The 19,007-nt window shown below is 42.2% G+C and overlaps 1 protein-coding gene across 3 annotated transcripts; it reads left to right on the top strand.

The window, feature by feature from the left end:
• The first annotated feature begins 93 nt into the window (after positions 1-93).
• On the top strand, positions 94-18,553 carry LOC109904105 (protein phosphatase 1A-like). Of its 3 annotated transcripts, none has more exons than XM_020501241.2 (6): positions 94-198; positions 9,318-10,163; positions 10,360-10,477; positions 10,625-10,736; positions 11,119-11,176; positions 14,608-18,553. In XM_020501241.2, exons 2-6 carry the CDS (start codon positions 9,327-9,329, stop codon positions 14,635-14,637), a joined length of 1,155 nt encoding a protein of 384 aa, XP_020356830.1. In that variant the 5' UTR covers positions 94-198; positions 9,318-9,326; the 3' UTR covers positions 14,638-18,553. The 3 variants fall into 3 exon arrangements, with proteins under 3 accessions (XP_020356830.1, XP_020356829.1, XP_031643977.1); XM_020501240.2 differs by having other exon boundaries at positions 111-406; XM_031788117.1 differs by lacking the exons at positions 94-198; positions 11,119-11,176; positions 14,608-18,553 and adding an exon at positions 205-406 and having other exon boundaries at positions 10,625-10,740.
• Positions 18,554-19,007: the final 454 nt, after the last annotated feature.

Genomic DNA, 19,007 nt, shown 5'->3' with positions numbered 1-19,007 from the left:
ACATGCATATCAACCACTGCTAGAGGATATCAACCACTGACTGCCTCACAGGAATGATGTAATGCTTTCAAGTACGCAACCTGCAACATCCGGGTCTTTTTCGATTCCTGTTGTAAGCTGTCTGTCAAGTGAAGAGGCTGGGGCTTTCGGCTTGACGCTATTTGGCCTCAACAGCTCCGGCCTAAAGGTTTAAAGGAGGTACATTTGAAATATACTTTACGTCGCCAAATGAGAAAGTAATGTATCCCTGGTTTACTTAGAACAGGGAGTTCCGCACTTTCACAAATTAATGTACAGAGGGGTAGAGGTGCTAGCTAACGTTACCCACAAACTATCAATCTTGTTGGTGTTTCTGTCGCAGCTTCTGCTTGTATTTACACTTTCAAAACAGCTCTTTCTGATTTTGGTAAGTCACATTTGTTTGTGCCTGTAAGAAACTGTCTACCAAGTTAGTCCGTTAACATTTGCGATTAGCCATACTCACTAGCATTGGAGGTAGCGCGATGAGTCCGTGAGGGAGTGAAGGCCTGTCAATGCTAACGTTATGTGAACGCTTGAGGTTCTTGGGGCCGAGGCCCACAACGACGCAATGTTTTATTTTAATTGTCATATTGCCGCCGGGGGATATACGTTAGCTAGTTAGCCAACTAATAAACGCTGTTAAAAACATTGTTGGTCATTTCGTTAAAGTTTTTCTTGTTCTAGAAATTTAACTAGCCCTGGCTCGGTCATTGACTTAGTAAGCCGATGACTAGTTAACTAGTGTTAGCGTGTTATTGTGACGTAGCTAATACCAGTTTACCAGCAGACTTAGCTAGCGAACGTTAATTGACGTTACCTAACAAATATTGCCAGCTAGCTATGTTGGTTGCTAGTTAACTATTTAACAGATTGCTAAACCAGTTAGGTAACCAAGATAGCTAGCTAACATTAGCTAGCTACACTGTTTATTGTAATGTTTTTAGTTCACGTTAGCTACCTAACCACACAAGAACAACACTTAACTAGTAGTGGACGTTGGCTTGGGACCTAACTAGGAAGCTACCTAGCTGGATGGATTAGCTAGGTTTTTGCAGTACTGACTGTTTTGTAATGAACTCATGCAATCAATGGCCAACACACATAACAGCTCGTTTACCAGATAACGTTAGATCTTCATTGATAGCTATAGACGTTCATAGCTAGTGTAGTGAGACAAATATTTAGTTTACATTAGTCACCTATTTTTGCAGACTGGTCGCATAGACTAGAGGTAACATAGTAAACATAAATCCGGGACAGCCAAATTAGTATGATACCTACAGTAAGTTACCAGTCAAAAGTTGACACATCTACTCATTCCAGGGTTTTTATTTATTTTACAATTTTCTACATTGTGGAGTAATAGTGAAGACCTCAACTATGACATAACACATATGGAATGATGTAGTAACCCAAAAAATTGTTTAACAAATCTAAATATATTTTAAATTCTTCAAAGTAGCTACTCTTTGCCTTGACAGCATTGAATTCTCTCAACCAGCTTCACCTGGAATGCTTTTCCAGCAGTCTTGAAGGAATTCCCACATATGCTGAGCACTTGTTGGCTGCTTTTCCTTCACTCTGCAGTCCAACTCATCCCAAACCATCTCAATTGGGTAGAAGTCGGGTGATTGTGGAGGCCAGGTCCTCTGATGCATCACTCTCCTTCTTGGTCAAATAGCCCTTACACAGCCTGGAGGTGTGTTGGTTCATTGTCCTGTTGAAAAACAAATGATAGTCCCATGAAGCGCATACCAGATGGGATGGCATATCGTTGGAGAATTCTGTGGTAGCCATGCTGGTTAAGTGTGCCTTGAATTCTAAAGAAATTGCTGACCGTGTCACCAGCCAAGCACCACCTCCATGCTTCACGGTGGGAACCACACATGCAGAGATCATCCGTTAACCTACTCTGTGTCTCGCAAAGACATGGTGGTTGGAACCACAAATCTCAAATTTGGCCTCATCAGACCAAAGAACAGATTTCCACCGGTTTAATGTCCATTCCTCGTGTTTCTTGGACCAAGCAAGTCTCAGTCGATGTTGAGATGTTACTTGAACTACGAGACGCATTTATTTGGGCTGCAATTTCTGAGGCTGGTCACTAATGAATTTATCCTCTGCAGCGGAGGTAACTCTGGGTCTTCCTTTCCTGTGGTGGTCCTCATGAGAGCCAGTTTCATCATAGCGCTAGATGGTTTTTGTGACTTCACTTGAACTTTCAAAGTTCTTAGAAATTTTCTGGGTTGACTGACCATGTCTTAAAGACATGATGGACTGTCATTCCTTTTTGCTTATTTGAGCGTTTTTTAAATGTTTTTTTTTTTTTCTTCTTTAACAAGGCACGTCGGTTAAGAACAAATTCTTATTTCCAATGATGGCCTACACTGGCCAAACCAGGACGATGCTGGGCCACTTGTGTTTTCTATGGGACCCCCAATCACACCCGGTTGTGATACAGCCTGGATTCGAACCAGGGTGTCTGTAGTGACACCTCTAGCACTAAGATGCAGTGTCTTAGACCGCTGCGCCACTTCATGTCTTAAAGTTATGATTGACTGTCATTTCATTTCTCTTTGCTTATTTGAGCTGTGTTTGCCATAATATGGACTTGGTCTTATACCAAATAAAGTTGTCTTCTGTATACCACCCCTACCTTGTCACAACACAACTGATTGGCTCAAACGCATTAAGAAGGAAATTCCACAAATTAACTTTTAACAAGGCACACCTGTTAATTGAAATTCCTTATTAAGCTGGTTGAGAGAATGCCAAGTGTGCAAATCTGTCAAGGCAAAGGGTGGTTGCTTTTTAAGAAACTTAAATATAAACAATTTTGGATTTAATATAGTTTGTTTTCACTATTCTACAATGTAGAAAATAATAAATAAATAAAAACCTTGGAATGAGTTGTCCAAACTTTTGACTGGTACTGTATATAAACAAAAGTTAGTGGAGTTGGCTATTTTAGCCACACCCGTTGCTGATTGGTGTGTAAACTCGAGCACACAGCCATGCAATCTCCATAGACAAACATTGGCAGTGGAATGGGCTAACTGAAGTGCTTTCAACGTAATCCCGTCATAGAATTCCAGCTTTCCAACAAGTCAATAAGTAACATTTCTGCCCTGCTAGAGCTTCCCAGGTCAATTGTAAGTGCTGTTATTGTGAAGTGGAAACATCTAGGAGCAACAACTGCTCAGCCGCGAAGTGGTAGGCCACACGAGCTCACAGAATGGCATCATCGAGTGCTGAAGTGCGTATCGTGTTTAAATCGTCTGTCCTCGGTTGCAACACGCACTGCCACGTTACAAACTGCCTCAGGAAGCAACGTTAGCACAATAACTGTTTGTCAGGAGCTTTATGAAATGGGTTTCCGTGGCAGAGCAGCCGCACACAAGCCTGAGATCACCATGCACAATGCCAAACTTTGGTTGGAAGGGTGTAAAGTTCGCTGCCATTGGACTTTGGAACAGTGGGAACGTGTTCTCTGGAGTGATGAATCGCGCATCACCATCTGGCAGTCCGACAGAAAAATCTGGTTTTGGCGGCTTCCAGGATAATGCTACCTGCCCGAATGCTTTGTGGCAACTAAAGTTTGCTGGATGAATAATGGTCTTTGGCTGTTTTTCATGGTTCGGGCTTGGCTTGTTAGTTTTTATTTTTATTTCACCTTTATTTAACCAGGTAGGCTAGTTGAGAACAAGTTCTCATTTGCAACTGCGACCTGGCCAAGATAAAGCATAGCAGTGTGAGCATACAACAAAGAGTTACACATGGAGTAAACAATTAACAAGTCAATAACACAGTAGAAAACGAAGGGGGGGTCTATATACAATGTGTGCAAAAGGCATGAGGAGGTAGGCAAATAATTACAATTTTGCAGATTAACACTGGAGTGATAAAAGATCAGATGGTCATGTACAGGTAGAGATATTGGTGTGCAGAAGAGCAGAAAAGTAAATAAATAAAAACAGTACGGGGATGAGGTAGGTGAAAAGGGTGGGCTATTTACCAATAGACTATGTACAGCTGCAGCGATCGGTTAGCTGCTCAGATAGCTGATGTTTGAAGTTGGTGAGGGAGATGAAAGTCTCCAACTTCAGCGATTTTTGCAATTCGTTCCAGTCACAGGCAGCAGAGTACTGGAACGAAAGGCGGCCAAATGAGGTGTTGGCTTTAGGGATGATCAGTGAGATACACCTGCTGGAGCGCGTGCTACGGATGGGTGTTGCCATCGTGACCAGTGAGCTGAGATAAGGCGGAGCTTTACCTAGCATAGACTTGTAGATGACCTGGAGCCAGTGGGTCTGGCGACGAATATGTAGCGAGGGCCAGCCGACTAGAGCATACAAGTCGCAGTGGTGGGTAGTATAAGGTGCTTTAGTGACAAAACGGATGGCACTGTGATAGACTGCATCCAGTTTGCTGAGTAGAGTGTTGGAAGCCATTTTGTAGATGACATCGCCGAAGTCGAGGATCGGTAGGATAGTCAGTTTTACTAGGGTAAGCTTGGCGGCTTGAGTGAAGGAGGCTTTGTTGCGGAATAGAAAGCCGACTCTTGATTTGATTTTCGATTGGAGATGTTTGATATGAGTCTGGAAGGAGAGTTTGCAGTCTAGCCAGACACCTAGGTACTTATAGACGTCCACATATTCTAGGTCGGAACCATCCAGGGTGGTGATGCTAGTCGGGCATGCAGGTGCAGGCAGCGACCGGTTGAAAAGCATGCATTTGGTTTTACTAGCGTTTAAGAGCAGTTGGAGGCCACGGAAGGAGTGTTGTATGGCATTGAAGCTTGTTTGGAGGTTAGATAGCACAGTGTCCAAAGACGGGCCGAAAGTATATAGAATGGTGTCGTCTGCGTAGAGGTGGATCAGGGAATCGCCCGCAGCAAGAGCAACATCATTGATATACACAGAGAAAAGAGTCGGCCCGAGAATTGAACCCTGTGGCACCCCCATAGAGACTGCCAGAGGACCGGACAGCATGCCCTCCGATTTGACACACTGAACTCTGTCTGCAAAGTAATTGGTGAACCAGGCAAGGCAGTCATCCGAAAAACCGAGGCTACTGAGTCTGCCGATAAGAATATGGTGATTGACAGAGTCGAAAGCCTTGGCGAGGTCGATGAAGACGGCTGCACAGTACTGTCTTTTATCGATGGCGGTTATGATGTCGTTTAGTACCTTGAGTGTGGCTGAGGTGCACCCGTGACCGGCTCGGAAACCAGATTGCACAGCGGAGAAGGTACGGTGGGATTCGAGATGGTCAGTGACCTGTTTGTTGACTTGGCTTTCGAAGACCTTAGATAGGCAGGGCAGGATGGATATAGGTCTGTAACAGTTTGGGTCCAGGGTGTCTCCCCCTTTGAAGAGGGGGATGACTGCGGCAGCTTTCCAATCCTTGGGGATCTCAGACGAGATGAGAGGTTGAACAGGCTGGTAATAGGGGTTGCGACAATGGTGGCAGATAGTTTCAGAAATAGAGGGTCCAGATTGTCAAGCCCAGCTGATTTGTACGGGTCCAGGTTTTGCAGCTCTTTCAGAACATCTGCTATCTGGATTTGGGTAAAGGAGAACCTGGAGAGGCTTGGGCGAGGAGCTGCGGGGGGGGCGGAGCTGTTGGCCGAGGTTGAAGTAGCCAGGCGGAAGGCATGGCCAGCCGTTGAGAAATGCTTATTGAAGTTTTCGATAATCATGGATTTATCAGTGGTGACCGTGTTACCTAGCCTCAGTGCAGTGGGCAGCTGGGAGGAGGTGCTCTTGTTCTCCATGGACTTCAGTGTCCCAGAACTTTTTGGAGTTGGAGCTACAGGATGCAAACTTCTGCCTGAAGAAGCTGGCCTTAGCTTTCCTGACTGACTGCGTGTATTGGTTCCGGACTTCCCTGAACAGTTGCATATCACGGGGACTATTCGATGCTATTGCAGTCCGCCACAGGATGTTTTTGTGCTGGTCGAGGGCAGTCAGGTCTGGGGTGAACCAAGGGCTGTATCTGTTCTTAGTTCTGCATTTTTTGAACGGAGCATGCTTATCTAAAATGGTGAGGAAGTTACTTTTAAAGAATGACCAGGCATCCTCAACTGACGGGATGAGGTCAATGTCCTTCCAGGATACCCGGGCCAGGTCGATTAGAAAGGCCTGCTCACAGAAGTGTTTTAGGGAGCGTTTGACAGTGATGAGGGGTGGTCGTTTGACTGCGGCTCCGTAGCGGATACAGGCAATGAGGCAGTGATCGCTGAGATCCTGGTTGAAGACAGCGGAGGTGTATTTGGAGGGCCAGTTGGTCAGGATGACGTCTATGAGGGTGCCCTTGTTTACAGAGTTAGGGTTGTACCTGGTGGGTTCCTTGATGATTTGTGTGAGATTGAGGGCATCTAGCTTAGATTGTAGGACTGGCGGGGTGTTAAGCATATCCCAGTTTAGGTCACCTAACAGAACAAACTCTGAAGCTAGATGGGGGGCGATCAATTCACAAATGGTGTCCAGGGCACAGCTGGGAGCTGAGGGGGGTCGGTAGCAGGCGGCAACCGTGAGAGACTTATTTCTGGAGAGAGTAATTTTCAAAATTAGTAGTTCGAACTGTTTGGGTATGGACCTGGAAAGTATGACATTACTTTGCAGGCCATCTCTGCAGTAAACTGCAACTCCTCCCCCTTTGGCAGTTCTATCTTGACGGAAGATGTTATAGTTGGGTATGGAAATCTCTGAATTTTTGGTGGCCTTCCTGAGCCAGGATTCAGACACAGCAAGGACATCAGGGTTAGCAGAGTGTGCTAAAGCAGTGAGTTAAGACAAACTTAGGGAGGAGGCTTCTGATGTTGACATGCATGAAACCAAGGCTTTTTCGAACACAGAAGTCAACAAATGAGGGTGCCTGGGGACATGCAGGGCCTGGGTTTACCTCCACATCACCCGCGGAACAGAGAAGGAGTAGTATGAGGGTGCGGCTAAAGGCTATCAAAACTGGTCGCCTAGAGCGTTGGGGACAGAGAATAAGAGGAGCAGGTTTCTGGGCATGGTAGAATATATTCAGGGCATAATGCGCAGACAGGGGTATGGTGGGGTGCGGGTACAGCGGAGGTAAGCCCAGGCACTGGGTGATGATGAGAGAGGTTGTATCTCTGGACATGCTGGTAGTAATGGGTGAGGTCACCGCATGTGTGGGAGGTGGGACAAAGGAGTTATCAGGGGTATGAAGAGTGGAACTAGGGGCTCCATTGTGAACTAAAACAATGATAACTAACCTGAACAACAGTATACAAGGCATATTGACATTTGAGAGAGACATACAGCGAGGCATACAGTAATCACAGGTGTTGAATTGGGAAAGCTAGCTAAAACAGTAGGTGAGACAACAGCTAATCAGCTAGCACAACAACAGCAGGTAAAATGGCGTAGACTAGGCAACGGGGCCAACAGATAAAACAAACAAGCAGAATGGAGTACCGTGATTTATGGACAGTCCAGCGTGCATCAGCTATGTAGCCAAGAGATCAGTGTCCAGGGGGCAGCGGTGGATGGGGAAGGGAAGCTGGACTGGCGAGTGTTATCCAGGTTAAAAAAACGAACAATGACTAAATAGCTTGTAGCTAGTTAGCTGGTTAGCTTCTGGAGGTTCCTGAGTGTGTTCTAAAAATAAATAAAAAATAATAGCGATTCCGTATCACATTGGGTGAGGCAGGTTTCCGGAAGGTATAAACAAATTAAAAGTCAAAAGAGATAGAAAGTAAATATGGGTCCGGTGGGCGTTTGGGACGCGGCGATTCAGGCGGTTAGCAGGCCTGTGCTAACAAGCTAACAGTTTGTAGGCCCGGGCTAGACAAGGTAGCAGTTAGCGGACCGGAGCTGGACAAGCTAGCAGTTAGCAGGCCGAATTAGCAAGCAGGGAGATAGCGAGGGCTAGAGAGTTAGCCTTTGGGGACGTCGCGATGGGGTGAGTCTGTTTATTCCTCTTCATGCGGTGACATCGATAGACCGGTCGTGGGCCCGGGTATTGTAGCTCAGGAGTATGCTACGGTGGTAGCGCAGGCCGGGCTAGCTTCAAGCTAAGTGGGTGGAAACGCTAGCCAGGGGTAATCATCCAGGGTTGCAGTTTAGCTAGATAGCTAGTTGTGAAGATCCAGCGTATTTGGAAGCTTAGGTTTAGCAAAATGTTTTTAAAGGGATAGCTATGTAAAAAACGAAAAATATGTAAAAAAACGAAAAATAAACAAAATATAAACAAAATATACAGGGACACGACACGACAGGACGACTTACTGCTACGCCATCTTGGATATTCAGTGAAGGGAAATATTAATGCTATAGCATACAATGAGATTCTAGATTCTTTGCTTCCAACTTTGTGGCAACTGTTTGGGGAAGGCCCTTTAACTGTTTCAGCATGACAGTGCCCCTGTGCACAAAGTGCGGTCCATACAGAAATGGTTGAGATTGGTGTGGAAGAACTTGACTGGCCTGCACAGAGCCCTGAGCTCAACCCCATCGAACACCTTTGGGATGAATTGAAATGCCGACTTCGAGCCAGGCCTAATCACCCAACATCCAGTGTCCGACCTCAATAATGCTGTTGTGGCTGAATGGACGCAATTCCCCACAGCAATGTTTCAACATCTAGTGGAAAGCCTATCCAGAAGAGTGGAGGCTGTTATAGCATGTAAAGGGGAACCAACTCGATTAATGCACACGATTTTGGAATTAAATGTTCGGCGAGCAGGTCTCCACATACCTTTGGTAGTGTATGGTTACATGCAAAATACTTACTACTTTTCAGCTAACCCTTCCCCTAACCGTAACCCTTTTAGCTAACCCTTCCCCTAACCTTAACCCCTAGAGCTAGCTAGATAGCTAGCATCAGCCACCTAGCAAATGTTAGCCATAACAAATTGGAACTTGTAACATATTGTACGTTTTTCAAATTCGTAACATATTGTACGTTTTGCAAAATCTTAATGTTGAATGAATTGCAATTTGTAACATTGTACGAATTTCAATTCGAAGATATCATATGAAATGGAGTGTCTAGGATTTACCTGCAGAATAATACGAAATACTCTGAGACCACGTTGCAATGCATGAGATCAGCCCTAAAGTGCTGGTTAATCATTTTGCAATCAAATAAATGCAGGTAGGGATTATTTAGAAGCCATATCTTAACATTTATCTGGCTAATATTTAGGTGTTTATTTATTAAAGTTGTAGCTAGCTGAGCTTAGCAGAATAACATGTCAATATTATAAACACGCAACTGACCTAAATTGAATAGAATAATTGTTTCATTCCTGTTTTAAGGGGGATACAATGGGGGCGTTTTTGGACAAGCCAAAGATGGAGAAGCACAATGCTCATGGTGAGGGGAACAGTCTGACCTATGGCCTGAGCAGCATGCAGGGCTGGAGGGTGGAGATGGAGGATGCCCACACGGCAGTCATTGGCCTGCCTCATGGGCTCGACCCTTGGGCTTTCTTTGCGGTTTATGATGGGCATGCTGGCTCCCAGGTGGCTAAATACTGCTGCGGCCACCTTCTGGAGCACATCACCAGCAACCCAGACTTCCAGAGTGCTCTGGAGCCGGAACCCAACGTAGAGAGTGTGAAGACCGGCATCCGCACAGGTTTCCTGCAGATTGACGAGCACATGCGGTCCATCTCTGAGAAGAAGCACGGTGTGGACCGCAGCGGCTCCACCGCGGTGGGAGTCATGATTTCCCCAGGTCACATCTACTTCATCAACTGTGGAGACTCCCGGGGTCTTCTTAGCCGTGGAGGAGCTGTGCACTTTTTCACACAGGACCACAAGCCCAGCAACCCACTGGAGAAGGAGAGGATCCAGAACGCAGGTGGCTCTGTCATGATCCAGCGAGTGAATGGCTCTCTGGCAGTGTCCCGGGCACTGGGAGACTTTGACTACAAGTGTGTGCATGGCAAGGGCCCCACGGAGCAGCTGGTTTCACCAGAGCCTGAGGTGTATGCCATTGAAAGGTCTGAGGTGGAAGATGAGTTCATCGTCCTAGCCTGCGACGGCATCTGGGATGTCATGGCCAATGAGGAACTTTGTAACTTTGTCAGGTCCAGGCTTGTGGTGACCGATGACCTTGAAAGAGTCTGCAATGAAATTGTTGACACTTGCTTGTATAAGGTGAGATTTGTCAATTTATTGTTCACAGAATCGCTAACAATTACGCATTTGCATGCACTTGAATGTTACCACTCGCATGTAGACAGTTCATTTTTCAAAATTTTACAAAATTTTGTCACACGAATAGGCATCATGGATAGCACATGCTAAACGTTTTACTTTAAGTCTGTCTGTATTGCACTCGCTCTATGAACAGGGGAGTCGGGACAATATGAGTGTTGTGCTGATCTGCCTCCCAGGGGCTCCAAAGGTGACTGCCGAAGATGTGAAAAGGGAAGCAGAGCTGGATAAGTACCTGGAAAGCAGAGTAGAAGGTGCAGCATCTTAATATGCGTATAGAAACCTAGATAATACAAGAACCTTGTCATGAATTTAATGTGATTTGAAGCTCGGGTCACAAATTGTGTATTTCATAGATTGTTTTCCACTTAGAGAATGTGTGGTTCTGCTAATTTCCACAGAGATCATAAAGAAGCAAGGAAACGAAGGGGTTCCAGACTTGGTCCACGTGATGCGGACGTTAGCATCGGAGAGCATCCCTAACCTCCCTCCTGGGGGAGAGCTGGCCAGCAAGTGAGTGAGCTCTTTTGACTGTACCTCAGCCAACTGAATGTTTTTGATGTCGATAATGTATTAGCGAAATAGAGTAGCATGCTTTGCACGGTAAGGTTTCTTTAGGGGGAGGAATCTATTTCTGATCTCAGGTGCACAGGCACTCAAGACTTTTCACCTAAGTGGTTTTGATAGCTTGGACTTGCTTGAAAGTTTGGGCTTATTAGTTGGGCTAATTTAATTTTGCCCTTCAATTCCAGCCTTCTGTTTTCCCCTCTTATGCTCAGCATTTAGCTCGCATGTATAAACTGTTTTGTTTTCGTTGGACTTGCATACAATGATTTTGTTATTGCTTGCCTAGCTAAACCGGCATGGTTGGTAACTTTACTTTTTTGTGTTTTAGACGAAGCGTTATTGAAGCAGTGTACAACAAACTCAACCCATACCGAGGTGATGACACAGTAAGTATCACCCGACAATTGCTATCCTCTCACGAAAGCTTTTTAATTTTAATGTGTATATATGTACGTTTGTGTTTGTCGGTGTGTTTGTGCACATCTGTTTGTATGTCTAGGGGAAAAATACAATTTTCATCAGCTCAATTTGGAACGTTCAACACACAACACTTTTTAGAATTTGGACCCCCCCCCCCCAAAGATGAATCAAGGAGAGGCAATATGTATTTAAAAAAAAATATATATATATATATATATATATCACACACAATTATTCAGACATGATGAATAATAGGATGACATAGCACAGGATAATCCTCATGTTTGCATTGAACTGCTCTTTTCCTATCATTGCCTTATGGATAGCTGCAGTTGATGTCGAAAGTTTACATACACTTAGGTTGGAGTCATTAAAACTCGTTTTTCAACCACTCCACACATTTCTTGTTAACAAACTATAGTTTTGGCAAGTCGGTTAGGACATCTACTTTGTGCATGACACATCATTTTCCCAACAATTGTTTACAGACAGATTATTTCACTTATAATTCACTGTATCACAATTCTAGTGGGTCAGAAGTTTACCTACACCAAGTTGACTGTGCCTTTAAACAGCTTGGAAAATTCCAGAAAATTATGTCATGGCTTTAGAAGCTTCTGATAGGCTAATTGACATCATTTGAGTCAATTGAAGGTGTACCTGTGGATGTATTTCAAGGCCTACCTTCAAACTCCGTGCCTCTTTTCTTGACATCAAGGGGAAATCAGCCAAGACTTCAGAAAAATAATTGTAGACCTCCACAAGTCTGGTTCTTCCTTGGGAGCAATTTCCAAACGCCTGAAGGTACCACTTTCATCTGTACAAACAATAGTACTCAAGTATAAACACCATGGGACCACGGAGACTCGTTCTGTCTCCTAGAGATGAACGTACTTTGATGCGAAAAGTGCAAATCAATCCCAGAACAACAGCAAGGGACCTTGTGAAGATGCTGGAGGAAACAGGTACAAAAGGCTGCTCAGCAAGGAAGAATCCACTGCTCCAAAACCGCCATAAAAAAGCCAGACTACAGTTTGCAACTGCACATTGGGACAAAGATTGTGCTTTTTGCAGAAATGTCCTCTGGTCTGATGAAACAAAAATAGAACTGTTTGGCATAATGACCATCATTATGTTTGGAGGAAAAAGGGGGAGGCTTGCAAGCCGAAGAGCACCATCCCAACCGTGAAGCATGGGGGTGGCAGCATCATGTTGTGGGGGTGCTTTGCTGCAGGAGGGACTGGTGCACTTCACAAAATAGATGGCTTCATGAGGGAGGAAAATTATTTGGATATATTGAAGCAGCATTTCAAGACATCAGTCAGGAAGTTAAAGCTTGGTCGCAAATGGGTCTTCCAAATGGACAATGACCCCAAGCATACCCTCAAAGTTGTGCAAAATGGCGTAAGGACCACAAAGTCAAGGTATTGGAGTGGCCATCACACAGCCCTGACCTCAATCCTATAGAGCAATTGTGGGCAGAACTGAAAAAGCATGTGTGAGTAAGGAGGCCTACAAACCTGACTCAGTTACACCAGCTCCTTCAGGAGGAATAGGCCAAAATGCACCTAAATTATTGTGAGAAGCTTGTGGAAGGCTACCTGAACTGTTTGACCCAAGTTATACAATTTAAAGGCAATGCTACTAAATACTAATTGCGTGCATGTAAACGTCTGACCCACTGAGAATGTGATGAAAGAAATAAATGCTGAAAAATCATTTTCTCTACTATTTATTCTAACATTTCACATTCTTAAAATAAGGTGATGATCCTAAATGACCTAAGACAGGGAATTTTTACTTGGATTAAATGTCAGGAATTGTGAAACTGAGTTTAAATGTATTTGGCTAAAATGTGAACTTCCAACTTCAATTGTATATAATCCTTGTTTGTAATCCACTTTCTATTTGACCTGTAATCCATTTAGCTCGTTACCATAACATCCCAGAAGGCATTTAGTTCTTCCCACAGTTAACAGCTGTTTCATGTGTATTGTTTAGTTCACTCCTGAATTGACACTGCAGCCTTTGATGTAAAGATACCAAAATGCTTTATACTGTATTGAGCAGATGAGATTGCATGAACACAACCAATGTTCTTCTCGACAACAGGTTCTGTACTGTAACTGAAACTTTTTTTTATGGAACTTAGCCAGTGTACATATCTAGCAGAGGTCAGCCATGCCCATGAAACAGTTTACTAAATTGTATTTTCAATTAAGATTATGTTAAGACCAGGCCTAACCTAGGTCTATGAAACTAAACCAGCACTTGCAATCACATTTGTCGTGCTTGATTAACTAGGTGAATCAGTATTTAGCTAGCCTCCAGATTGATTTAGGGTTTCTATTACAGGTTGGGTACTGTCATGATCAAATAAGCTTTTTGCTTGAAAAGGAAATGGTTATTTTGTGGAGCTGTTTATACAGGGGTCGCATGAGCGTTCAGAGAGCTGCATTTTCAAAACATAGACCATCAAAAAAACTCTCTTATCAAACCATTTCTCCTGCATTTTATATTGAAAGGCAACAGTTTTTGTTGCTATAAATTGAGTGATAAGTGGCGTGCAACTAGTTTTTCATCACACAAAATAAAGTAATGCAAAACATAGTCCGAAAATGGCTTTGTTTTCATCAGATGACAACAGAAGTGCAACAATATTTGGCTAGCAGACAAACAAATGTTTAACTTAGACACAATGAAAAAGCAAGTTATTTTTTTGCAAAGACAATGCATGGCTATTAGATTTCTTATGTTTACCATAGAAAGCTAGCCAGCTACATTTCCTAATGTTTTGCCAAAACGACCAGCTAAAAGTAACCATTATTCCCCACTGCCATCAGTCGGCTTGCTGTCTGCTGATCAAATGCTGTTCTTGAATGCGGGAATTTGATTGGTCTGAAGGCCAGAGGAAAGATTTCTCTTCCGAGTGGAGATGTGCAACTGAAGCACGAAATTTGTCTGACGCCGAGCAGAAATTAGATCTCTTTTTCAAAACGCAGTAATTTTTTTTCTTTTTTCTTTCAGCGTGAAAAATGCAGAATTCATATCAAAACATTTTCATGACTACTCACTCCTACAACTTGTCGTTAGTGAAATGTTCTATTCAAACTAACCATAAATAAAATTCTATAAGAAATTTAGGCAAAAGGGAAGACTTCAAGAAATTGCTGTTTATACCAGGGATCTCAATCTCAATTCCCAGAAAGCTTTGCTCTTTGCATGCTTTGCATAGCTTTGCATGCCTAAATTTATTTTCTGGATGCCTGTCCAAGTTCATAACTAGTTTAGGACAAAATAATCCTCTTGGGTGCAAAGATCAGCACATCTCCAGGAGTTGAAATAGAGACCCCTTGGATGTTGTTCCAGTATCTGATGGGTTTTTCCTTCCTTCAAGGACTCCGCATCGACAGACGACATGTGGTAACACAACCCCTACCACTAACACAGCACAGAGTTTACAAACCTCTACCCTCAAGAATCACAGCAGCTCCATTCAGCAGCCTGTCTCCCCACCACTCTGAGCGTTCCATTTGTAAGAAGGGAATATGATGGGGGAGGAGGAGGAGATGCGCGCACACACCCCTACATCCCAGATAGAGCAGCACTAGTCAGCTCTGGAGTTCAGGATACCCTCCATTTTGTCTCACCTTTATTTTCAATCCCACCCTTAACCTGTTGGGACTTTGTAGTTATGTTTTAGGTTTTCTTTTCTTTTTTTAATCAGTTAAAACATCTATTTTGGGCTGTAATTTCCTTGTTTGTATATTTCTGTTGTGGTGAAGTGCAATTGTCCTGTACAAAGCCTGTATTTAATACAGCTTGAGTTAAAGTTAAAAGAAAAAAAAAGAACCTTTATACACTATCAGCCCTTTTCTTGCTCTTCTGGAGTTCCAACAAATGTCTATTCAGTGAATATTACTGTTTGTCCTCCAGGTGATATTATCCTCTTGCTCTTTTTAAAAAATGTGTTTCTTTGCTCCTTAAGAAACGGGTAAATTGTATAGGTTCACAGCACAGAAAGATCTCTAAACCATAAATTCTAATATCTACATTTCTTTTGGTTGTATAAAAAAAATCTACGTAGTGTAGTAACTATGGTACTACAGTCTTTCATTGTGTGTTCTGTCTTTTGGGGGCAATTCTTGTTCATCACCTGTAAACAACTCAACAAAGCAGTTCCTAGATCCAAATGAAGATGAGCTCACCTGACACCTTTTAACACTTGCTGTGTGTGTTTGTGTTCCTGTGTGTGCCTGCCTGTGGGTAGTGGCAAGTGTTTCTAGGTGCTTGTGTGCGTGCACATGTTTGTATAGAGGTAGATCTGTATATCTGTAGCTGTTAGCTAATGTTTGCTATGGTGGTGCAGATTATGGCAAATGTTCCTCCATTACTCCTACATACCTATTGTGCACCAGTCTTGTATATCAGTACGATACTACCCTTCACTTCAGAGCTTTGGAGAACACTTTATGACACTGGATGGATTAAGTTGACTTTTTGCTATTTTTAACTTATGACATCTGCCACAACCATTTTGTAATTCTACTGACATGCAGTGATTTATGCTAGTCTGACTAGTTTACATGTTCATGTCATTCATGTAAGATTTCTTTTTAAATAAATGTAATATGTCACAGATGCACATATTTCAGCTTTATGATGGCCCAGCATGCGAAGTGAAGTTTTCTGAGATTCAGTGCATTTTATTTGTTAAAAGCCTGCGTTTGGTACTGAGAGGAGTTCAAATCACAACATCTATATGATAATCTGATTTTACAAGTGTATAAGTGCCGATTTGTTAACCCTAATTACCACCATCAGTCTGAGTGAACCTTCAATCTTCCCTTAACAATTTCGAGGTGGTATTTTTTTAATTGTTGCGATATTCAACTATACAACCAAGAACAAATCCACTGAATGCAATGAGCTGTCCTAGAGTACCTTATATTTACTCTGAGTGGTTTGGGGGGCTCTGTGTAGAGTCCTCAGCCACTGCACCAGGAGCCTGTGCACAATATGGTATGCTTCTAAAGTGTGTATGATTTTGCTGTAAATCTTTCCCTTAAAAAAATCTAATGAATAGTTAGACTAAATCTGTATTTTACATGCAGATGTATTTCTTGGTGAGAGGTTTTTTATTTTGAACTGCATTGCTGCAAGTCTTTTCTGACCTATTGTCAAGGAATAAATCATGTCGCTTGAGTTAGATGCGTGGTTAGCAAGATACTCTTGTTTTTGAATGTTGAATCAATTAGAATTGAGCGCTGTAGGTAAATGTGTCCTAATCTCCTTGGGTTCTGTCCTGTTTGTCTAAATCAGGTTTTCCCAAACTTGGTCCCCAATGCACGTTTTTGTTTTTTTCCCCTAGAACTACACCGCTGATTTCAAATAATTAAAGCTTGATGACAAGTTTTTTTTTAATCAGCAGCAGAGTGCTAGGGCAAAAAACAAAACGTGCACCCAGGGGACCCAGGACCAAGTTTGGGAAACACTGGTCTAACACAGGGTAACGTACTGAATTTATAATTTCTCTTTAACCAACTGACAATCTAATGATGTAACTTCTGGCAACAAACTACCACGCTGACTCCTGAATTTGACCCCAAGATAAACAGTTTAGAGATGGCTTGATATGCCACCCTTGTTGTTGTATTTTATCCGTACCTGCAGTTGTTTTTTAGAAATTATAAACAATACGAAGTACATCACAGATTAACTCTTAAAAATTGTATTTTTTTCTGAGCTTGCCATATGGACAATTGATACAGCTGTAATGTCAATTATACTTACAATTTTGTTAAAGGGTAAACAAGTCTAACAATGCCTTCATAATTTTAAGCAATGAATCTGGTGAAGTGAAGTGATTGTAGTCATTGTTGCAATATACCCATTTGGTTCAACTGTCACAGCTACCCAAGTCACTTTTCCAAATTGAGAAAGAAATGTGGTTAAATTGGTAAATGTCTTCCTTTACTGTGATTTTGTGTGAAGGGAACCAAGTTTTAGGAGTGCGAAGAGGCGTGAACAACCGTAATACAAGCCCTAGCTTTTTTTAACGTCTGTATAGTTGTTTAGGATCTTAGCTTAAGGAGTGCAAACATTCGGTTACGCTGTTCTTTTTATAAGCTAAAGTATTTTCTACAGAAATACTACAGGTATGTATATTGTTTTTCATTTACGAAATGATGTAACCAAGGAAAATCGGTCTTAACCTGTTTTGCAGGTTTATTCTTTTGCTGTCTTTTTTTTTTTCACACGACTGGAAATAAATACTTTTTTATTTCCGAAATGCATTAACTTAATCTTTAGGCTAGCCAGACATTTTTCTGTTATCTGTACAACTTAACACTGATTTTGTGCTGCCCTGCTGTTGTTTAAGGAGTCAGCTTTAAGGTCAGCGTTCTGTTGTCAACACACCAGTTTTAATGTGGGCTACTGTCGGACTTGCGTAGTGACTAAGGTTTTAGGTTCATGTAAGGCGTCATCTCTGTCATATTCTTATTTAAGCCTCATAAGGAATATATTTATATTGGAGTAAGAGATTTTAATGCTTGCGCCCATATTGTACATAATATTGATGTACCTCAGTTGTGGTGATACTGTGTGACCCTTTGGCAGTGGTGGGTTGTGTCCCCTTTAACAGGGGGCCTGAACCCAATGTTGCTGACCTTTTCAGCTCACTAATAAGCTCACCGATTTGCCTTACCCAATCTAACTCAACCCCCTAATGTACTTGTTCATTGGAACATTTCAAGGAGTAATTTCAAATTGTGTTTCCAAGTTAGGGTACTTCTCTACAAAGTGGCATACTATGTTGATAGTCACATGGTACACCTTTTCATTTCTGGTTTATATAAAAAACAAATGTTACCTTGTTGAATCTTTTGAAATATTATTTAAATTGTTCAGTCCTGCAGATGTCCTACTTTCAGCAAATGCAAGTGTTAAACAATTGGGTAACCTTGTAAGCATTTGAAATGTGCGTACATGTCTGCTATATTTATGAATGCATTCAAGAATAGCTTTAGTGCTGTAGATAAGTATTGTCTATGTTGATTCAACTGCTTCTCAGAGGCCTCTGTGATTGACTACAAAGTTCAAAAACTGTATATTTTGTATTGTGTTCTAGCTCGGATAAAAGAAAATGTTAAAGCTTTGTTCCCTGAACTTTATTGTGCTATGTGAGTCGATTGAACAAATTGCATTCCTTGCTTGTGAATTTATGCATTCTCGTATTTCCCTGATCTTCTCCTTAGTTTTTTTTTGTTTCCTTTTTTGAATTTTGAAATAAAATTTCTAGTTTGCAGAATGTACCACTAAATAAATGCATTGGTACCTTGTATCGCTCTTCTCATTTCATCTCTCTTGATCTGCTCAATTCATTGTCCCATTTTTAACCAGAAATCTAAAGCTCAATGTCAGACCTATCGATTCCTTCATAAAAGACCAATGTTTTCAATCACAATATACTGTAAGAACTAACACACAAAGTACTGATTTAGTGTTTTGTTGATCCAATAATGTGCATATACAGTGCCTTCAAAGTATTCAGACCCCTTGACCCTTTCTATATTTTGTTGCGTTACAGCCTTATTCTAAAATGGGTGAAATAAATCCTCATCTACATACAATGACAAAATGAAAACAAGGTTACAAATTTTTGCAAATAAAGGGAAAAAAATACCTTAAGTATTCAGACCATTTCCTATGAGACTTGAAATTGAGCTCAGGTGTGTCCTGTTTCCATTTTTTATTTTTTTTAATCCTTTGTACAACTTAATTGTCCACCTGTGG

The sequence above is a fragment of the Oncorhynchus kisutch genome, linkage group LG14 (assembly GCF_002021735.2).
Source record: "Oncorhynchus kisutch isolate 150728-3 linkage group LG14, Okis_V2, whole genome shotgun sequence".
Classification (NCBI taxonomy): Eukaryota; Metazoa; Chordata; class Actinopteri; order Salmoniformes; family Salmonidae; genus Oncorhynchus; species Oncorhynchus kisutch.
The sequence above is the reverse complement of the archived record's forward strand: the minus strand, read 5'-3'. Positions and strand labels throughout refer to the sequence as shown.